The sequence below is a fragment of the Corapipo altera genome, unplaced genomic scaffold, assembly GCF_003945725.1.
Source record: "Corapipo altera isolate COAL_440 unplaced genomic scaffold, ASM394572v1 70, whole genome shotgun sequence".
In the NCBI taxonomy this organism is placed as follows: domain Eukaryota; kingdom Metazoa; phylum Chordata; class Aves; order Passeriformes; family Pipridae; genus Corapipo; species Corapipo altera.
Genome location: NW_020884911.1, coordinates 1,541,877 through 1,564,383, shown reverse-complemented (window position 1 = coordinate 1,564,383; position 22,507 = coordinate 1,541,877). Strand labels below are relative to the sequence as shown.

Below are 22,507 nucleotides of genomic sequence, written 5' to 3'. Positions count from 1 at the left end.
AGTCATACAAATGAGTGTTGGTGAAGTCTGTCACTTGTCATCTGGTTCACATCCCAAGAGGAATCTGAGTTAAATAGTTTATGGAGCAGCTGGATTCTGCTCTGAGGGATGCCTTAAAACACTTGACAGGCATTTCAAAGGAAATATGAAAACCTGACTTTGCCCTTTTGGATGCAGAGCTCTCTCTTAAATCCCTCTGATCTAACCCTTATTCTCCTGGGGCCTGGAGGTGTCTCTGCTGTCCCTCCAGAAGTCCAACACTCATTACCTGGTTTTCCATCATAACCCTGTGTGTTCCTTGGTCCTGGAGGGTGATCCCCAGTGTTGTTGCACCCCGTGAATCCCTTGGAGAAGCAGCTGTGAGCTCACCCTCTGTGTTTGTTTTCCCCCCGTGCCCAGAACGCGACGCTGCAGGCGGAGAAGCAGGCACTGAAGACGCAGCTGAAGCAGCTCGAGACTCAGAACAACAACCTGCAGGCCCAGATCCTGGCCCTGCAGAGACAGAGCGTGTCCCTGCAGGAGCAGAACACCACCCTGCAGACCCAGAATGCCAAGCTCCAGGTGAGGGTTTCCTGTTTGGCTCCCAAAAATAAAATTACAGCCGTTTTTCCAACCAAATCAACGCGGTCTAAGACACATTTTGCTACCTGGAAAAGAAGGTAATGTGGAAATAATCTGCACTCAGAGAGGACAAATAATAGTCTGTTTGCTGATGAATAATTCCAGTCCTAGAAGTTGGTTTGAATCCTTCACGTTTGTCCAATTTAAACTCTTGACTTTATACTCTTTAAACTCTCAATTTTATATACTTATGAGTAGGGTAGGTTCTCTTATCCTTCTCTTAAACCTTCTAAAATTACTTGGGTTTTTTTTATTTTAGTTATACATCTAAATTAGGTCAGGGAAGTGGTGTGTCCAGAGAGATTGTAATAAATTTTGTCTGTTTTTATAAGTAGCTTAAAAAAAAAAAAAAAAGACAGAACCATACCTAAAAGGAAAATCAAGAGTAAAGTATAGAATATATATAAAAAAAATATAGAATACTAAAGAAAAACCCCAAAGAAACTCCTACCTAAATATGTAAAGACTGAATGTAGATAATTCAGAGGCAAAAGAAAGGTGATATTTGACCATGGAAATGATTAAAATGGTTCACCCAGAGTCTTGCAGCTCTCATGGCCAAGATTCAGATGTTGTCCTTCCTACTTGAATAGGGTTATTAAGTAGATACCTCTTTTTTGTCTCTAAAAATGAAATGTTCTTGCTAATGGATCGAATGCTTTTTGGGGTTCTAAGAATCCAAATTCCTTAAGGAGGGAGCAAAAAGTCCACAATCCAGCAGAAGCAGTGTCAGAAAGGATGGAGGGTTGGTGGAAATCCAAGTGTCAGGGACTTTTTAAACGAGGCAAATACTCATTTGGTGAATGCCTGGAGTTCTCATCCTGACTTTCTGGGAAGCAGAACCCAGTTGTCCCAGGGTTGCACTTTGTGCTGCCACGTTGAAATCTCATTAGTGCACAGCACTCCAAGGAAACAGGACTTGTGGGCCTTCTCTGGCTGTTCAAAAGCAGTGGGCAGGGGCATGGAAATATCCCCTTTTAACCACAGGAGGATTTACCTCTGGGATTCAGAACTCTTGAGTATTTTGTAACCCCATTTGTCAGGAAAACCCAGGAGTATCTGTGCAGTTCCTTTTTTGCCTCGTGCACAAGGGCACAGGCTTTTCGTCTCTGGCAAGACAACTCTCCATCAACTCCAGGTTAAACTGAAAGGTGAAATATGTCCCTGAAAATCAGAACTATCAACTCCATCTGAAGTGAAATCTCTGTCAGAACTGCTCCTGCCAACTAATTCTTCTCTCCCTGCTGGTACCCACGAGGAGCAGACAAGAGAGGGGATGTTTTAGGGTTTAACTGGGAATTGGGAGCTGACAAAACTCGAGATTCAGCCTGGGCCGTGCTGTGAGACATGACTTCATTTCCAGGGAAAGGTTCAGCTTTCTCCTGTGTAACAAAGAGCACTGCAGCTCCAACAGGAAGGGATTTGTTCCCTGGTAACAGCAGGCACTGCAGTGGGAGATGGAATTTTTTTCCCCTTAATAGATACCCCGAGGGTTTTAGAAGCCTCAGGAGTTTGTGGTTTTCATCTCCTGAATAGGAAAGAGAAGGGAATGAGCCTCATACAGGTCAGGTGACAAGATATCCAAGGATTAGATTTGGTTAATCTTTCCAGAGGCACAAAAAGTGAAGTTGGGGGTTGGTTGGGGTTTTTTAAATTTGTCTAATGTTGAAGGCTTTAGTATGTTAATAGACATTAATACTGCTCTGACATAATTCTGAACTAGCTCCACGAAAGAGTACAAAACAGAATGTGGGGAGTTCCTTCCAGGTGCTGTTATTTCATTTCCCTTTCTCTCTGTTAAATGAATGCTCCTGTTTGAACTCTCACTGTAAAAGGGTACGTGGGCACCATAAAGATTTTAAGGTGACAATACAGATTCTGTACAATAGAGGTGTTCTTAAAAATAGATCTCTGTGCCAGCGTGAAAGTTCCTTTTATTTTAGTCATGTGACAGATTTGGCTTATAATAGGATCACTGAGGAGCCATTTCTCCCAGATGTTTTGATCCCAGAGGAAAATGTTGTTCTTGTCTTGATAGCACTTTAACAGGTATTGAAAGGTAAATAGGAAATTGATTATTTAATCAAATTAATCAGTGTTTAATTGATTAATCAAATCAATCTAATCATATTATTCAGTGCTTTCCTGCGATACTGCCATAAAAATATTCCTGGAATACTTTGAGTTGGAGTTGTCTGGGGGGGTGTAAGGAAAGAGTATTCCCCTGAAAGGTTGGCAGGTAATGGAACAACCAGCAGGTCACTAAGGGTTAGGAGACAGACAAAATAATCCAGACCACAAAATTAATTTACCACAACCGTTCGTGGCCACAGGTGGAAAACTCCACCCTGAACTCCCAGAGCACATCCCTGATGAACCAGAACGCCCAGCTGCTCATCCAGCAGTCGGCCCTGGAGAACGAGAACGAGGGCATGCTCAAGGACAGGGAGGACCTCAAGGGCCTGTACGAGGCCCTGCTGAAGGACCACGAGAAGCTGGAGCAGCTGCACGAGCGCCAGGCGGCCGAGTACGAGTCGCTCATCGCCAAGCACGGCAGCCTCAAGGCCGCCCACAAGAACCTGGAGGTGGAGCACAAGGACCTGGAGGACAGGTGAGCACTGCCCTGCTAAGCAGCAGCCACTAACAAGTTTGAGTAGAACTAGCCTGACGTAAATCCTTAAGATTTTGTGCTGGTTTAAAGGTAAACCAGCGGGGGAAATGAACTCAACGCAAAGGAGAGATTATAAGTCAGAATAACAATTTAATAAAATAATACAATAAGTACGATTATCCAGACAAACAGTTGGGTTTAACCCACAAAACCCAAATGTATAACCCAGCACCCTGGGGCATGAACAGAGTGCTGTTCTTTGGGCACCCTGAGGCCAAAGTAAACGGAGAGGGGAAAACCAGTTGGTGAAAGTGCTGGTGCAGTCTGGTTGAAAAGTGGTGGTCTGCAGTCTTCCTCTGGATCCCACAGGTGGTTAAAAAAGTCCCAAGACCCCAAGATTATCTATCCAGTTCAGGCAGGAATGCCCAGTGCCTCCCTCACCACACTGGGTGTGAGCACAGGAGCATCCTCCTGTCTCAGGGGCCTCTTAACACCCAGTTTATAGCCTGAGGAGTCAGGGGTGCTCTGGGCAGAGGGTGTAAATGGTCTGTTGAGAACAGTTTCTGGGCAATGGCATGGAAGGCTCTAGAATACACAGTTTTGGGTTACACCCATCCAGTGATGAACTGGTCCCAGCTGTTCTAACTAGGACAGATTTGCAGCTTTAAACGGTCACCATTTCATAAAAACTCCGTATTCTCTTCAGTCCACAAAAAGGCATTTAAATGTTGTCTTGGTGTGCAGGTACAATCAGCTGCTGAAACAGAAGGTGCAACTGGAAGAGCTGGAGAAAGTTCTCAAGGCAGAACAGGAGAAAATGCTGCAGCAAAGTGAAAAGCACGAAACAGTGGCAGCAGAATATAAAAAACTTCGCGATGAGAACGAAAGGTAAAGCCGAGTCTGACGTGTGTTAGTGGAGCTCTGAGCACCTGCCAGTGCAGCCTCAACAAGTGTTGTGGCCTTTCACATTTCTAAACACCTGATGCTGCAACTCGGGACTTCCATGATCCCACAAAAATAATCATTACATCCTGAGGGTGCATGTGGGACAGAGGGATGTGGCAGGGCCCAGGAGGGACAAAGAGAACTCAGGGATCAGTGTTCCTGTGCTAAATCAATAACCTCTGTGATTGCCAAAGTTTGGGCCATTCCTGTTTCCATCCTATTTTCTGTGGGCAAGAAATCCTGGCTGTTTGTAGGATTTATTTTTTTTTCTTTTGAAAAGTGCCATCTTAAAACTAGTTGTGATGTAGAGCTCCTGAACATACAGAGAACACAGAGGGTTTGGCTTCAAGGCAGAACACATTCCTAGGAAAATGAGACCGGGATGACTTCCCTACAGTCTGTGATAGTAAGGAATTTGTGTTTGGTGGAGCAGCAGGAGCCTTGGAAATGCCATGTGGGTAATAAATACATTCCCACCTGCCTTTCTTTGCTGGTGTCTCCCAATCCCAGGCTCACTCACACCTACAGTCAGCTCCTGAGGGAGAATGAGGTTCTCCAGACTGACCACAAGAATCTGAAAACGCTGTTGAACAATTCCAAACTGGAGCAAACGCGGTTGGAAGCGGAGTTTTCCAAGCTCAAAGAACAGTACCAGCAACTGGATATCACGTCGACAAAGCTGAATAATCAGTGTGAGGTATGTGAGAATTCTGGAATATTTATGGAAGTGTATTTGTGGACTCATAAAATCCGTGGGAAGTGCTGGAGAATTAATCATTTGGTTTAGAGATAATGAAGCGGGTCCAGAGACTAATTAATTTGCCTGCTGTACAGGCTCATGTTGGTTTAAATGATTTAAAGAATCGAAGAGGCTTTTATCAGGTGATTCATGGTTTAGTTTTCTGTTGGATTGGACTCTCAGAATGCCTTTGTGGACTCACATTTCCTTGATGATCTTGTTATCCTTATGTTGAATACACTCACAGATGTACACAAGGGCCATTTCATGTATTTTACAGCTGCTTAGCCAGCTCAAAGGGAACCTGGAGGAGGAGAACAGGCATCTGCTGGATCAAATTCAGACTTTAATGCTGCAAAATAGGACATTACTGGAGCAGAACATGGAAAGCAAGGATCTCTTCCATGTGGAGCAAAGGCAGTACATGTGAGTTTTGAAAATCACTGTGATACACTGATTTTTCTTTAAAAAGCTTCTGTCATATGTGGAATTAAACTCGTGTGCTGCTTCTGAAACGTTTCAAAACAAAAATTTCAATTGTAAACGTAAGGCAGATAAAAACTAAAACCCTTACGTTTGTAGTTCTGAAGGATCAGTGCAACTGTGATCGTTACTGACTATGCAAAGGGGTAACAAAAATGTTATTTATTCCTCATTCTGCTACTGGCCAAATTTAGAATTGTAATCTGAACTTTTTAGTGAATTTGAGGGAATGTCTAAATTACATTTATTATTTAAAAAGGGGGGAAGTTCTGTGGTGTAATAAAGGCGAATGGAAACTTTCTCAGTGTTATAAAGTTAAACCTAAGTCTGCTTGTTTGCTGTATCTCTTGCTTTTTCAATAAGAAGCAAGTGTTACATTAGAATTCTTCACCAAAGATGACAGCTCTGAGATAACAGATCCCCAAGGGAACACGCTGCCCACACATTCCATACATTTTTGCACATCCATTATCCCTGGTTTCTGTTTGCAGTGACAAGCTCAATGAACTGAGGCGGCAGAAGGAGAAACTGGAGGAGAAGATAATGGATCAGTATAAGTTCTATGAACCATCTCCACCCCGAAGGTACCGGTGAACACGATATCAGAACAAAACACGACTTCAGGGCATAACCTGTTCTGCTCCAGCTGAAAATTGAGGTCTCCTGAAATTCAGGGGGGCAGAACCACGTCTGTGTTTTGCATGTGAATTAGGAGTAGCATGAGGACGTAAACAATGTGTCATAAGTGTGCTGTGTCGTTGGTAACAGGAGAGGCAACTGGATCACCCTGAAGATGAGGAAGCTGATCAAGTCCAAGAAGGACGGGAACCGGGAGCGGCTCAAGTCCGTGACCCTCACGCCCACGCGCTCGGAATCCAGCGAGGGCTTCCTGCAGCTGCCCCACCAGGACAGCCAGGACAGCTCCTCGGTGGGCTCCAACTCCCTGGAGGACGGGCAGACCCTGGGCACCAAAAAGAGTAGCAGTGAGTACTGCAGGACGCTTCATTCTGCTAATAAACCCTGGCTAAGTGTTGGGAAAGTCTGTGTCTCTTGGAGGGGGTTTTAAAGGTAAAGTCTTTAGGAGCAGAGCCTGAGTTAATGCGAGGGCAGATTTATGGTGACTTCTTGCAAACTCCCTGGAGTGTTGGGGCAGGAGCAAGTTTTTAGCATTTCTGGAGCTAAATGTTGAAGCTCCATTTGCAGTGCTTGGGTAAGGTGAAGCAGGCACTGCTCCTGGGTCAGGCAAGCAGGGTTCTGGATGGAATGGCAGATGTCACCACTCGTACCTCTTTTGTTCCTCCCTCTTGTCCCAGCATGAATCTCTCCCCTTGCCCTGGAAGCGTTGTCCAAGCTGTGGCTGTGCTAATATCCTTAAAAACACCTTCTGCCTGAAGGTGTTCCCCAGCACCTCACAAAACCAGTGGGGAAAACTTCTGATCAAACTGGAAGGTGCAGCAGGAAGAGTTTATGTAGAGACACAGCCTCTTAAAAGGATGGGGATTGTTAGTGATCCCAAAATGAGAGCTAAGTGGGAAGGGTTGCAGGGGGTGTGGATAGATGGGATATTCCAGATACAGTTTGCTAACCTTGGAATAGCCTCACAGCCATCACATGAGGAGGGTGCCCGTGGTATAAAAGGCCAGATTCTGTTTATTATTATTTATTACCTATATTGTTTTACCTAGATTGTTTATGATCCACTCTTGATGTGGATCATAAACTGCCCAGTTTCTCACAACTTGAGAGATAATATTGCAGCCAGGTTATCAGGATGTGATGGGTCTATTCAATAATTATGCACCAAAAGCATTTTGGCTGTGCATGTAAAAGCATCAGAATACATGAGCATCATTAAAAGTCACTTCCAGTCTTTGCACTATTCCTTTTAAATTTAATGTCTTGAGTTTCAAAAAAGCAGCAGGTTGATTTTTTTGGGCTTGTGCCAGCTGTGAATCTGCTGTGTTAGAAATGATTGAAGCCATTACAATGTGTTTTTTTGGTTCTGTGCTTCTTGCAGAAGCTTAGTCAAAGTTAAAACCACCAAAAAATGCTGTTTCAGTGTGACTTTCAATCAGATTTGTGAGTGTTTTTTTAATAACTGAAGACAATAGTATGCTCAGAGGTACACTTTAGCACTTCTGTTGCTAAATTGTCCCTTTGGGAAGCCCAGCTTTCTTCAGTCTGAGATTCAAAACAGCTACTTTTGAACTTTAAAAAAAAACCCGCAACTGTTGCTTTTACATCATGAGTGGTGTGGGGCCGGGGGGGGGGGCGAGCGGAGCTGCCGTGGGTGTGTCTGTGAGTGTGCACGCTGTGGGTCAGCCCATCTGCTTCTGTGTCCCCACTGTCATGCTGTGGCAGGGCTTTGGTGTGCCCGTGTTCTCCTCGTGCCCCTCGGGACCCTGTGGGGTGCAGTTCCCCCTCCCCGGGAGCCACGGCCGCAGTTCCGGTGGCTGAGCCTCAAAAGAGGTTTGGAGCTGTGCAGACCTCATTAATTTTCTACTCCGTGGGCCTCCTTCGTGTCCCCCTTAATCCCAGTGTGTTTATCCACAAACTGGAAGGGCTGTTCTAATTCTGGATCCAGACCTTCCGCCGTTACACACGTCGCCATGGAAACCCCGGGATTTGACAGAATTCGGGTGCCTCCTGTGCCAACTCAGCTCTGACAATCTTGCTGAGGCAGTTGGTGTCTCAGAGTGAGGAGTGTCTCAGTGTGACAAGTGCTGGTGATGGGGCACATTTTGCAGCCTGTTTCTTCTGCTCCTAGAGGGACTGTAAATCCTAAATCCCGGGATACTGTGGGGCCTTTCTTTTCTGTAAGAAGCGGTTTGGCAGCAGCAACTTCCACTGCAGGAGCTCCAGGAGGGAACACGTGTGAGCTGCCACGCTGAGGTGCTGGAGCTCCACGCTCTGGGAAGAGCCAGGTTCTGTCCCAACCTGGGAAGGGACATGGTTCCAGTGGGAATTGCTGAGGTGAAATGTCCTGCATGTCCCTCAGGAGGCAGGAGAAGGCAGCTCACCTCCCTTGGCACACACCAGTGGTGTTCTTGTCAGCTAGAGGGCAGAGTATCTGACACAGAGATCCCAAGGGCTCTAGGGTTCCTATCCCACACATTCCCTGTTGGAGATGCTGATCCCACACCTGATTACCCTGCTGCTGCCACTGCTGATGAAGAGATTTGGTGTGTGCCAGCTTTGGAAGGTGGTGATGGAGACAGGCCACTTTGCCACGCTCATGTGTTCCAAAGCCCTGTTATCTCACAGGGGATCCTGGCCCAAAATTCCCCTGTTGTGCAGAGAAAGCAGCACCTGAGGTGTCCCAGCATTCCCCAAGCCCCTGTGTGATCCCAGAGTGTGTGAGCTGGGAAGGAGGGAGTCCTGCATGGCTGTTGCTGTCCCTGCAGGCTGTGAGCGTGTGTGTGCTCCTGACTGCAGGCTTTCCCCTTGGCTTTTCATTCCCTGCTGGAAGTACAGCCTCCTCCTTCCCAGATCCTGACCCCAAATCCTTCCTGGTCACTGCTGATGATCAGGTGAGTGCCACGGACCTGACACCTGCTCAGGGCAGGATGGGACCACTCGGAGCTTTCCCACAGAGAGCCCAGGGCAGACAGGGGGGATTTTTGTTTTCTGTGGACAAAACCAGATTCCCTTTGCTGCCTTCCACTGCCTTTCCAGGTGATTAACGAAGTCCCAAGCAATCAGGGCTATTAGTAAGCTGGATCTCTAGTAGTAGCACCAGGAGCAGACACATCATATCATAGTGGAAGTAAAAAAAGTCTATTGGGCTCCATTTCCTATCACCAGGACATTTAGAAGATGTCTGCCTCATATTTTCTTGTGTGCATGAACAAAACCCTTTGAAGATTTTAATACAGAATTCCTCAGAGGGTTTTTGCAAACAGGAGGAGAGTCACAAAACAGGAGATTTCCTGATCAGGGGAGGAATTCTGCCGTACTCATCATTCCTTCTCAGCTCAGAAAGCAGGAACATATTCTCAGAATATTGAAAAGAGAAAGAACACTTAATTTCTGCTGCAGCTCTGCCATTTCAGTATTAATCATCATTATCATTCCAAGACATTTCTTGAGTTGGATTTTATGCAGACATTACTTACATTATTCCCCCTTCAAGCAGGTTTTGCATTTTCCCAAGGGCCAGGTTCTGATGCAGGATTTCCAGGACATCAGTAGTTGCAGGGGAGTTTCCTGGTGGGTACAGTTAAATCAGCCCTTTTGGAGGTGATCTCTGTTAATGGACAGGACAAATGACTCCAATGATTCTTGAACATGCTCTGGTTACTTTTTTAATAAGATTAGGGAGTTTTTAATTAAGAGGGCTCAGTTATCTTGTCTACAAAGGATTATAGAGGGGTGAGTTATCTTGTCTGTTAAAGGATTATAGAAGTTACAGAAGAGTCATGTGTCATCTTGGTGCCAAAAAAATAGAAATAGAACATAATGACCTCTTTGGTCCCATTGCATTGGGAGCCTCTTCCTCTGGGTGCAGACACAGGGTGAGACAGTGGAGAGGGAGGTGTCTTTATTTGCCTTTCAGGGTCCCCCATGTGCACTTGTAAATGCATATGTATATATGCACTGCTCCATCCTTTAATGCTGTTTGTAATTTTAACTCTGTAATTCTCCTCATAGAACGTACCTCAGTTTGCTCTGGGCCCTCCCAAAACCTGGCAGCAACGCTCACGTTTGGATTTGCTGTGGTTTTGTTTCCTTTGGGGTTTTTTTCAGCTGAGAAATCTTAGCTGAAATCTGCACCTTTGAAGCAGATTATTTTGGTGAAACACTAAAATCACTGCACACAGAGTGCACTGAACAGGAGGCCCTTGTGGGTTTTCTGCAAGTAGGTGACCAAAATTCTTAGTGAGCACAAAATGAAAGAACTGAAGACTTGATAATAAATTATGTCCTGGTAGGTTGGTAGGGCAAACCATGACCAAAATTAATTAACCTCACAAAATAACGATGTGAACGTATTTTAAAGTAGAAACTGTACTTAGAGTTGCCTTTTTCTTTATGTTCAGGAAGTGTTATTTTCCACAGTAAGAATTATGTAATGGACCATTTCAGTAACCACCTGCAAAGAAGTTACATTTCTTTTTTTTTTTTTTTTTTATTTTTAATAAAAACTTTCAAGAGCTTCAAACTCTTGAAGGAGAGGAGTAGTGGGGAGTATTCCACTGCCCACCATAGTGCTGGGGAGTATTCCACTGCCCACCATAATTCTTAGTGCATTCCCAAGTATGTGAAGGTTCTCCTAGTGCAGTTTTCCCATTGCAGGGTAGTTCCCATCCCTCAAGCCCACCCAGCAGCATGACAGTGATAGCTTTTAGCATAGCCTACGTAGCTTAAGCTCGAGACATTCATTTCTGTCCTTAGTTTCAACATTTAACTTCCATCTGTTCTTCTCCCCTTTTTTTCTTTCATTTCCCTGTTTCCGTTTTTTCCTCATGCTATGACATAAAAGTGGGTGCACTGAAAAGACTGCCCTTTTTGAGGAACAGACCGAAGGAAAAAGACAAAATGAAGGCCTTCTACCGTCGCTCCATGTGTAAGACTTTATGACAGTTCAGCTTCTTCTCAATGGCTACACTGGCTTCCTTACTAATTTTTCACTAACCTCTCCCTGGACTGCGCTGTATTTTTCCTCCTCTTTGGCAATGTGCAAGTCCTGCTACGGTACAAGGAGCTGGAGCTTTTTCTTTTTACTTTTCCCCCCCCCCCCTTTTTTTTTTTTATTTTTTTTAAAAAAAAAACAACCTTGGCACTGAATACTTTATATATGTGCACACACACACACACACTCACCCACACGTCCCCACGCACATCCATATAATCTATTCAGTGCATTGTGACTGCATATATTTGTATACATAGTTGTCTATATACACATGGCCCCATGTGTATATAAATTTACAGTGCACTGCGTTCACAGAAACGGTTCTAAACGACACGTTCTGCTAAGAAATCCCTGTGATTTTTTTTTGTTGTTGTTGTTGTTTTGTTTAAAGGAAGTTGTAGGCAATTGTGCAAGGCTCTCTGGTGGTCTGTCACTCTGCAAGTACTCCTCAGTTGTCGTTTGCCAGAGCGTTGTATTGATTTCCTCTGTCTCCTTTTGTTTTCTGATGAGGGGTGGACAGTTTTGCTGAGCTGGGGGCAGTGCAGGTGAATCTCATCCGCTGTTGTATTTTGCTCTGTGACCCCGTGTGCCCGCAGTAAAACCTGCACCGCACCAGGACCCCGTGGCACCGCTGGCGCTCCCGGCCGAGCACCTTTTCTCTCCCCGTCCATCCCACCTTCTCGTGGCACGCGCGGCGTGCCCAGGCTCTCACGCACACCTGGCACATCCTGGCACATCCTGGCATGGCGAGGACCCCGTAGACGCCCCTCCCTGTCCCCGAGCTGATTGCATGACGTTGTCTGTCCGTGCCAGCCCCGAGCCGCTCTCGCGCTTACGGACCTGTCGAGCTTTGCGATGCGCAGTGCGAGCGAGCGGGGACGGGGCCCACGCTGATCATCTGCTTTCATTTGCATCCCAGCCATGAATGACCTGGTGCAGTCCATGGTCCTGGCAGGAGGACAATGGACAGGTAGTTCTGAGCATCTGGAGGGTCCCGATGATATGTCCACGGGTAAAAGGAGGAAGGAATTGGGAGCTATGGCCTTCTCCACCACAGCCATCAACTTTGCCACTGTCAACTCCTCCACAGGCTTCAGATCCAAGCAGTTGCTAAATAATAAAGGTATAGGTAGAAGCTTTTTGCACCGCGATGTAACTGTGTAATATTGATTTTTTTTCTTATGCTTTAAGTTTCTCGACAAAAAGCAATCTTAATAACTCAGCTGCAGCACTAAAAGATAATGCATAGGTTTAATAACTGCAGTTATAAAATGTTCCAGGGTTTTTCCTGCAGAATATTTCCTAAGGAAAAAAATGGATTGCTTTGAAAAGTATTTTAATATGTTGTACCAATGGCAAGTATTTCAATGATCTCTTCCTTTTATTTTATTTTACATCTTCTTTTATGTCTCCGTGTGTAGATACTACATCCTATGAAGATGTAAGTCCCCAAGGTATTAGTGATGATTCTAGTACAGGATCAAGAGTTCATGGTAAGATGTGAACTTTAACTGTATGAATTAAGGATATATGATGTGAATGTTAACACAGTTTGCAAAAAAACAGTGAATGACTTGGTTGCAATGAGCATGTTCTCTCTGATTTCCATATCTCTCCGATGTACTGTATCATTTCTTCAGACTCTCCTTTTCTTCCTTATCTCCTACATCAGACAGATGTTCTGTGTCTCTGGTAGAAAGTACCTGTAAAGTGCATCTGAACAGGATCGCAGCATTTTCCCCTTCAGTGGGAAAGTGTTGTAACTTCCACTTAGAGTTAATAGTAAATAAAAGAAGTTATCATTTCAATCCTAAAAACCCCAAATCCCGATCTGGCCCGAGTTTTCAAAGTTTGTGGTTCAGTGAAGCCTAAATTTGCCATGTGCTGTAGTTAATAGAAGCATTCCGTGTTCCTTCAAGCAAAGCTTTGAAGTGAAAGCTGCAGTAGGTTACTTAGAAGTGAAGTTTTAACTCCTGTATAAACATTTACAACTAACATGAGCAGCAGGCATTTTTGAGGCTACTAACAGAGCATTTCCCTTGTATTGGCTCAGGAGTGCAGGACTTTGTCTGTGCAGATGCTCTTGCTCCTGCTGCTCGTGGCCTTCCAGCCCTGTGCCAGGTTCCCTGTCAGATCTGTTGTAAGTGCCCTGACCACGAGCAGCCCCTGCATGTCCCTCCTTCCACCCGTACCCGCCTCCCCCTGACAGTCACTCTCAGTTCTAAACAGACACTCTCTTTCTCTCTCTCTGTTTCCTCTCCCCTCTACTGTGCTATTCCTCCAGTGCCCTTTTCCAAAGTGTCCTCTTGGACCGCCTGGAAATTGCTCCGCTTTCTGATGTGTAAGAACCCCTGTGTTGCCCGTGGGCATGCTGGGCCTGTGTCAGTGCATGCCCTGCCTGAGCATTCTGGGAGCAGAATGTGAAGGGACCGTGGCCTCTGCTGCAATCTTGTTCACCACCGTGTCTCCTAATTTTCCATTCAGCTTCCAGACCAGCCAGCCTTGATAGTGGCAGGACATCCACTAGCAATAGCAATAACAATGCTTCACTCCATGAAGTCAAAGGTATGCTGGAGGGGAATTCACATCCGTGCTTCATTACTTCCATTCTTTTCTCTGTGAGATCATCTGTGTAGATTAAAAAAAACAAACAAAACCCACAGTCAAAAAATTCCCCCTGCAAACCGCAGCAGGTGCTTCCTCAAGTATTTCAGAGCCTTCATTCCCCAGATTGGGAAAAAAGGTGTTACTAGAACTGATGATTTTAATAAATATTAAAAGGGTGGGGTTGCTTTCTAAGTCACCAGCTATTTTAAATCAAACCTTACCCAGGTAGCAATGGTACAAAATCAGAATTCCCCCCAAATTACTTTAAAAATGATTTTTAAGAAGAGAAGTTGCTCCTTTTTTTTTTTTTTTCTCCAAGCATCCTCTTGCACTGCTGCTGTGGGCTGTGTGCTGTACAACTGGCCAAGGTGACCTCTGTGGTACATCCTGGAAACCTTTCTGGTTTGGATTTAACGGGTTGACAACATCCCTGGATTTACCAGGATTCTCTAAATTACATCTATGGTGATACATTTTTGTATCTAGAGGCCGTTCTAGGTGTTGTACAGACTAGAGCACTGCCAGCTCAAGACTTCATTTAATATTCATGGCTTCATTTATGGAATGGTGTCTGTTTGTTTGGAAATTTGGGAATGAATGCCAGCTGAGTATTTCTAATAGTTTATGTGACATCTCTTTGATTACTCCCTTCTGTAAAAGATTCCTTGAGGTCCTCCTTGCCTCAGTTTAGAAATCCCTGGTGTAAGCAATTCATCTTTGTTCAAACTTAATTTCGTTTCTTAAGAGTAACATGAAGTCAGAAATACTTGATTATCCCTGAGTATTTTTTTTAGCAATTTACAGTTTCTGACAAATAAAAATAATTGGGCTTGTGGCATTTATTTTGCATTTAACACCATGTGCTTCCTTCAGGTCCCAGTTGTAACCAACTAGGAGTAACAGCAGAAAGTGTTGGAGAAGCAGCATTCCTTGTTGGAGGAAATATTTCCTTTCCATTAAACCTTTTGTATTTCATTTAACATCCTGTTGCCTCCCAGTGATGCTGAACAAGAGCAGGGGTGTATCCTTAGCCTCTTGGAATGTAATGTTACGTAGGTGGAGGCCCAGATTATAATGAAAAGTAGTTTTTATTCCAAAAAAAAAAAAATCACGTTTAAAGTGCTGCACAAGGTAAGTCAGGGGAGTGAAAAAGGACAGCTGGATTATTTTTAGTCATTTAAAGAGAATTAGTGTTCAATTTGAGTCAGGTTGTACAGGTTTATAGCTGTGCCATGTGTTTCTGATGGGAATCCCTGCTCCCCTTGCCCCCAGCAGGCGCAGTGAACAGCCAGAGCCGGCCCCAGAGCCACAGCAGTGGGGAGTTCAGCCTCCTGCACGAGCACGAGGCCTGGTCCAGCAGCAGCAGCAGCCCCACCCAGTACCTGAAGGGTCCCACCCGCTCCAGCCCCGTGCCCCAGCTGAGAACTCCCGAGGCGCTGGAGAGCCGCGGAAAACCCCCCAAAACGGGCTCTCCCGGCAGCGAAGTGGTCACCCTGCAGCAGTTCCTGGAGGAGAGCAACAAGAGTAACTCCAGTGAGGTCAGTCTGGAGGGTGTTCTGGCTACCTTGTCTCGCTCGGACGGGCTCAGATAGTGCCAGGTGCAGGGAGGAGAATTGCTGTAGAGCTTTGTGGAGCTGTTGGTCTCTCCTGTGTATCCTCATACACTGCACCTGCTGCACCACACATCACATTGTTTGGAACTCCAGAAGCCCCTGGGTTGGTGAGGAAGTCCTGCCCCTGGTGCCCGGGACACTCGCAGTGCAGGGGGAAGGCCAGGACTCCTTCAGTCCTTCTGTTCAGCAGGAGCTGTTGTCAGGTCTGTCTTGCATCAACAGCAAGGGAGATGTTCAGCTTCATCCCCTGAGGAGACTCTTGTCTGCTTCAGTTCTGTCTTTGTAACATTAATGGGAAACAAAAAGCGACCTTGGAGCTTACTGAAATCTGAGAGGAATCAGAGCAAGGGAATGTTTCTGTAAAGCAGTGGCAGTTTGTTAGACACCCCAAATCACCTTTTCTGTGCTGGTATTCCGTTTTCTTCCTCCCTAGTTCTTGAGTAGATCTGCCCAAAACCCAGAAGGGCTGTAGGATAAAGCCAGGCAGTCACTGTGACCAGGATGTCTCAGGAGGAAGGGTCAGGCTCTGTCTTATTTAAATGACACAAGTGAAATGGAAAAATACACATTCCCAGCTGGTCTGATTGGGGTTGTCTGGGACAGAGACCTGGGTCTAGAGGAGATTCTATGTTGTTTTGTTGGATACTTGCAATGATCTCTCACCTGTGGTCTCCCTGACATGGATTTTTAGGTTTTAAGTGTGTATGTATTATATATGTTTAATATTGCTTTTAGAGCTGACAAATCAAAAAAAACATAATAATTTTTGTAGGGTCATTCTTCAGTAATGTCCCCAAAGATCGCTTAGGAAAAGATTAACAATTACAAAATTTTATAAAATGATAAATGTGTGTCTCCTGGTTTGGACAGATGAAATCTGCAAGTGAGGAGAACCTTCTAGATGAAGTGATGAGGAGCCTGTCTGAGTCTGCGGAGCTGGCAGGGAGGGAGAGGCTCCGGAAGCAGCCGGGCGCCGGCTGTGGGATCGTGAGATCCTTGAGTGTCAAAAACACCGTGGATTTCTCGGACGGCCGATCCCTGAAGCCGGAGCAGCTGGTGAGGCCCAGCGTCCGCAAGACTGACGATCTCTACTTCAGCAGCTCCCCCATCAAATTCCCGCCCGGAGCCCAGGGCAAGGCCCGGGCGGTGAAGGACAAGCTCCAAGCGACTGTGTCCCAGCGCCAGTCCCGGGACTGCAATCCCTACGCCACCTTACCTCGTGCCAGCAGCGTCATCTCCACGGCGGAAGGGACCACCCGCAGGACGAGCATCCATGACTTTTTGTCCAAGGACAGTCGGCCGCCCGTGTCGGTGGATCCGGCGGCGCCCGCGGCCGACAGGAGCGCTCCGCCCAGCTCCAGTGAGTACTCAGCACACGGGTTCTCCTCCCCCTGTGCCCACTGGGTGCCCTACAGAGCAGGGGGTGTCCCGCAGGGCGAGGCCACGCCGCGTAATTTGGGATGTAACTCCGAGGTGCCCGGGCCTTCCAGGCCGGAAAGGCCAAATTGCGGGGAGAGGACTTTGCCGAGCGCGAGCGTGTTCTGGGATAAAGTCAGTGGATCTGGGCCTGGCAGCGCAGGATCCTTTACTGTGCCCCAGCCATTCTTATCCCTGAACACGGAGTTAGTCAGTAATATCAGTGGAGTGCCCCAGAGACCCACCTCCCGAGCAGCTGAGCAGGCAAACCCGTCGGCGTTTAGGTCAGTGCCCTGGATCCAGGAACAGCCTCGTGCTGCTCAGAGCCCTGCCCAGGGCGAGCCACGGGCAGCCCAGCCCAGGGAGCCCGTCCCTGCCCCCGGTGCCAGCACCGGCGAGGCCGAGTGCCCGCTGCTGGTGTCGGAGGATAACCAGACCCTGTGGTATGAGTATGGCTGTGTATGAGGAGGAGGTTGTGTCGTTACACGTGCTGGAGTCTAACATGCCGTAGGGCTGTTCTCCGTGCCCGCTGGATCACAGAGAAAACCTCCCCTCCAACGAACAGCCCCTCTCTGGTCGGTCCCTGGGCGGTTGTGTCCCGCGGCCGTGGACTGTGGCATGTTGGAATGTGGAACTGTAACCCCACCAAAGCCTGCATGAGACCTTAATTGCACTGTGTACATCCTGCATGCCTCCATAATGCCGTGTTGTTGTGTGTCACGCATCACAAACATTGGGTGTTCTCCTCTTGGTCACTGCTGCATGTCAAACCACACGCATGCTGCGTCCCGGGAACGGCATTCCTGGGAAAGGACGGTGCTGCCAGTTGTGCTCCAGCTCTCAGGGGTGTGGGGAACACGTGGATCATCTGCCTGGAGTAAAAATGCTTTTTTTCCCTCTTTGAGAAGTGAAAAGAAGCATTTAGAGATATCTCAGTGTCTCCTTGCCCTTCTCATTTATGCCACGTCCTGGCATAAATGCACGAGGAACAAATCACAGCCCGATCATTCCGTGCCTCCAGTTTGCACAATAAATACCAATTACTGAGCAACAAACACACAGAGCATTCATAATCCTGGACAGAAATGATAATTCTTATGAAGAGGTGATAAATAGTCACATGATACCCAGCACTTGTCTTGAAAAAATGGCCTTTTCCACCTTTTCCCTTGGGTCTGCTCTGCCTTTCCACGTCTGGGGTACAGCTGTGGGAAAGGGTTTGGTTTTATCAGGAGTCAAATAACAGACTCCTTGTGATGTGTAGGAATAAAATCCTGTCTTGAGCATGGTGGAAATCCATTTTTAATTCTCAACAGAAGGGACACTGACATAGCAGAAAACAAGATGGTGTAACAAAATAACAGAAAAAATGTTAAATTAACACAGTTAATAGAAGAAAGAATAACCAAGTTGCTTGCAAGGTTAGGGGAGGATAGGAATGCTTCAGGGAATAACTCCTTAAATCCCAGATGAGCAGCTGGAGAGAAATGTTGAAGTTATTAATGTGCCACTGCCTCTGCAAGTGCTTGAAACTCCTCAGTGGCAAATATAAACAGTTTAAAATTGTACCAGACTTAAGCAGTGACTACGTGAGGCTTTAGACACGAGCCCTTCTCTGCAAGAGGACGTGGTCAGGCCGGCTGTGGGATCCAAAATTACACCCCTTACAAAAAAACCTGAATGGAAGTTAAATATTGAGAGTAACCAGCATCACATTTGGGTTTTTACACTGCCTTGATCCTGCAGCAGCTTTGTGGCACTCACAGAACTGCTCTGTGGGCTGAGCTTTAATTCCTTAGTGCTTGACTGGGAGGGGCAGGGAATCCACAGTTCCCGGGGAAGAGCAGCAGATATTCCATGTGGGAGGGTGTGAGGGCTCTGCTTTGTACAGGAGAGGGAGCCCTGCACTTCCAGTGGGGAAAAGGAGTGAGGGCAGGATATTGCCTGTTCCAAAGGTGTTCTGTGGGATCAGTGTCCTGGTCTTGCCTCGTGTGGTTTGCCTTCACTCCCATTAATCTGTAGATGTGTTGGAATTGTGCTGGAGATGAGGAGTGCTGGCATCCCAACGTGTGCCCCACACTTTTGATAAGTTATTTAAGGAATTGCAATCTCAGCTCTGAGAGCACTTTGATAAACTCACACTGTGCTGCCAGGAGCTGTTGTTTTCTTACCTGGGCCTTGCAGAGCCTCTGCTTGTTCTGGGCAGAACAAGGTCTGTAGGAGTGTCCTGGAGCACCAGTGTCTTGGATCTCCAGGAGTTGGACACCAGCCTTTGTCCAGCTCAAGCCACTGCTTTCCATTGCTTTATAAATGTGTTGATTAGCAGCAGTGGAAGTGTTCTGTGATAGAGTGTTCAGTGCTCAGAATAATGACTTACAACATTTGTGTATTGGATATGAAAGAAAGCCAATGTTTTCATGAACAGAAGGTTCATTTTTTTTCTCTGCTTTTTGGTCTTTACACTTAAGCAGGAAGTTTGTGGATGTCTCCCTTGGTTTATGCTTAAACAGTGGAAGGATCTGTGGAATTCCTCCCATTCCCAATCCCTGCTGCTCCTGAGCTGTGCACATGGCTGGCTGTGACACACGTGGATCCCTGGCCCTTTCCGTGGTCCCTGCTGCCTGGAGATCTGCTCCAGGAGCGAGGAGTCTATGGCTCTGATTAAACACGTGGCTGCTGGCCAGGGAGGTTGTGTTGTGCAGGCTCAGCAGTTTGCTCCCAGTGCAGCTTTGCCTGATGCTGTGCTGTGAGTGCCTGGGGAACTCAGGGCCTGCATTTTGCATGTTGAAGCTGTCGCATGCCAAGAGCATTTCCCGGTTTGCAGAGTGGGACGGGAATGTGTCTGTCACCGCCCGGCAGGTCACAATACAGCGAGGGGAGTTCTCTGCTAGGGTCAGTCAGCTGGGCTTGCATCTCATCATTGTTTTTGCTTCCCAGACATGCAGAGATGTAGGGTTGGCGTGGCTGAGAATGACCCATATCTGACTGTGCTTTGCAAGTAATGCCTGTTCCAAATGCTGAGGTGAATGGCAGTGAGTGCAGCTGAGTAGGCACTTGCAGTGAGTTTCTTCTGTCCCTCTCCTCTGTCCTTTCCTCTTAAAAACAACCAAGAAGTGTTTATATATCCTTTTGCTCCCCTAATGAGTAGAATGTATTTAATGCATGAGGGGTTTTTTTCGTGTCCTGATGAACACAATGAATAACCTGAAATGCTTTTCTCTGCAGATGTGGAAGCTATCCCAGAAAGCAGAAATTCAAAAAGCAGGTCTAGGGAGCAACAAAGCTCCTAATTCTATTCCCCACTACATGAGCTGTGGGCCAAGTGGTGAGTTTCCTGCCCAGACTGTAAATGAGATGAATTTCATTTACAACAAACTAACAGCATTACATCTCAGACCCAGAGCACATTGCATTAACCAGATGTAAATACTGCTTTGCTTAACTGGCTTCTCTCGCGCTCACCGGTTAGGCCAGGACTGACTAGTTAGGCCAGGACTAGTGGCCCTCAGGAGGGAACCTCGTCCCGTTCAGCCTTTTTGCCTGTAAAAAACGCCATTTCTTTCGATTTTTTTTTTTTTTTTTACCACATCTCACTAAGAAGGTCCAAAGAAAAACCCCATTAAGAACCAGCAGCGAAGTCAGTTGTTAGAAAGGGAGCAGGTAAATCCCCCAGGTGTGGAGTGGCCCCCAGGCCGTGCCTTTGTGTGCTGCTCTGAGCTCCCTGAGCCCCTGTGCTGCTCTGAGCCCCTGTCCTGCATGCTCTAGTGCTGTTAGTTCTGTTTGTGCTCACCTCTGTGTTGTGCCTCTGCTCCTGCAGCTTTTTCTCACGTTCTTTTCTCTTTCTGCCTTTCGACTGCACACAGAGAGAAAAGTGTCCTTCAGTATCTCAGTGTGAAGCCTTTATATCTGAAGTAACAAGACAGCGACTGTAGGAGTCATTAATAAAAACTAAAAAAAAAAAAATTGAGGGAATTTTGTACATCCTTCGTGACTAGAGCAGGCAAGACATAAAAACCTACCTTCCTTCCTTCCTTCCTTGAATCAAGGAGCTCTACTGGAGTCTACTGCCGAAAATGTGTAGATGGGCTTAGGAATTATTGCACATTGCACTGTTAAGATCTACTGAATAAAGGACAGTTCTCATCTCCCTAAGGACCGAGGATTTTAAGGTCTCAAGAATTACTCCAGGGAAAAACAAACAAACAAACAAACAAAACAAACTTCTTTCATCTTCTGTTTTTGAAATTAGCCACTGATTTGCTTAAGCTTCTGCTAATAATTAGCCAAAAACCCCCATAACTGGCAGTTTTTCTTTACGTCTGTAAATCTAAAGGAAATGCTGTAGTATTTTGTTGAAATGGACTGTATATACAGATACAAAAACCTCACAGCTACTGGCACTTCACTGCCTTATTTGGTTTGCATAATCTGCATGAAATTGCTCTTAAAAAAGAAAAAAAAAAAGTTTATGCTGACTTTTTGTTGCATACTGCAAGAGAAAAAAAAAATTTGTTTACATCCATGGGAAAGTTGGGGAACTAACAGAAGTGGGAGTCATGGGATAATGGTGTTATAGAGAAACTGTTTGTCTTTTGTGTTTTTCACCTTCCCGAGTTACTCTGTATGTTCAGATGTTTCTGACAGGAAATTGTCAGGTCTGAGTTTTCTATAACGTTTATTTTAATATAAGGCTGTTTTCCACAAATGCCATTTCCAGGTTACGACTGTCTTACGATGTTTGTGTATTGACTAATTTTTATTTTATTTTTTTTTTTTTATTGTTTGTCTCTTGACATGAGCTGATTGTGGCTTAGGAGGTTTCTTGATGGCAAAAAAAGAAATGTAAATAATATCATATGCATTTTACAATCAGTTCCCTTGAAGGTTCTCTTTTACTAGATCCGTTTTTGTTCGTTCTTGATTTCTATTAAAGTCAACAGACGTTCTTGGTACCTTCGGTGGTTGCATATATTTGTGTCTGGGAAGATCTGCAGCGAGCTCAGAGGAAATGGAGAGGAGCTTGGATCCAAAAGGAGTTGTTACACATTACTAAAACCAATAAGCACATTCCTATTCCTGTTGAGGAAGGTTACATTCCCTGTGTCACCTCCCAGGTCCAGAAGGTCACCTCCATCCCCTCAGTGACGGTGAGCCTGACTCTGCTGAATGCAGTTCAACAGATCCAAAAGCATGAAATCTTGTCAGAAAGGGGAAAAAAGAGGCAAGTTCAATAAGCTTTAGAAGGGGACACGTTTTTTTGCTTTTTTTTCTTTAAAGGGACTTCCTTCTGAAGTATTTTTTATGCTAAAATAGGCTAAAAGATCTACACTAAAGGTGTGGTGGGTGTGAAAGAGAATTCAAAGACCATAAACATTAGGAAAATATCTCTAATTCTGAAGGACAGCGTGTTCAAGCTCCTTTCAGGGCCTGTGACTGGGTTTTCCTCACTGAGGGCAGAGGACTGATGCAGTTCCAACCCCCCAAACCCAAACCATTTAACAGTGTGACTGTTTTCAGGAGCCTTGTTTCCATCACACAGGAATCCCCTCACATCTCACTGATCAGCTCAGCTCTACTCTGGAGGCATCCAGTTGTCCAAGGTTACCCTTCCCAGCTCCCACACTTTGCTTTTTGCACAGTGTTGCACCTTCTCAGAGCATCTGTGGGGTCACAAACTGTACAGCTGCTGTTTAATTCCTCCCTTGGACCAGAAATGACCCCCATCCAAACCCTCCAGGGACGTTCCTCGGAGGAGATTTGGGGGAGCAGGATCCTCCCTGGTAGGTCAGCTCTGGGGGCCCCAGTCCTGCCAGGGCCCCTCTGTGCCATCCTGAGCA

General features: G+C 46.0%; 1 protein-coding gene across 15 annotated transcripts in view; it reads left to right on the top strand.

Moving 5' to 3' along the window:
* The window catches only part of CCDC88A (coiled-coil domain containing 88A), a 62,157-nt gene extending 40,535 nt beyond the window's left edge, over window positions 1-21,622 (top strand). For 2 of the 15 annotated variants that reach the window (XM_027653740.1, XM_027653739.1), the window contains exons 19-33: window positions 400-561; window positions 2,955-3,232; window positions 3,977-4,120; window positions 4,688-4,874; window positions 5,197-5,342; window positions 5,891-5,983; window positions 6,168-6,382; window positions 10,882-10,965; window positions 11,954-12,157; window positions 12,456-12,527; window positions 13,088-13,174; window positions 13,319-13,375; window positions 13,519-13,599; window positions 14,914-15,179; window positions 16,125-21,622. In XM_027653740.1, coding sequence (XP_027509541.1) covers window positions 400-561; window positions 2,955-3,232; window positions 3,977-4,120; window positions 4,688-4,874; window positions 5,197-5,342; window positions 5,891-5,983; window positions 6,168-6,382; window positions 10,882-10,965; window positions 11,954-12,157; window positions 12,456-12,527; window positions 13,088-13,174; window positions 13,319-13,375; window positions 13,519-13,599; window positions 14,914-15,179; window positions 16,125-17,135 — 3,087 coding nt within the window. In that variant the 3' untranslated portion in view covers window positions 17,136-21,622. Of the gene's footprint in view, window positions 1-399; window positions 562-2,954; window positions 3,233-3,976; window positions 4,121-4,687; window positions 4,875-5,196; window positions 5,343-5,890; window positions 5,984-6,167; window positions 6,383-10,881; window positions 10,966-11,425; window positions 11,445-11,953; window positions 12,158-12,455; window positions 12,528-13,087; window positions 13,175-13,318; window positions 13,376-13,518; window positions 13,600-14,913; window positions 15,180-16,124 lie in introns of those variants that run through there. The other 13 variants (XM_027653747.1, XM_027653745.1, XM_027653743.1 and 10 more) reach the window with 12 other exon arrangements.
* The last annotated feature ends 885 nt before the right edge of the window (window positions 21,623-22,507 follow it).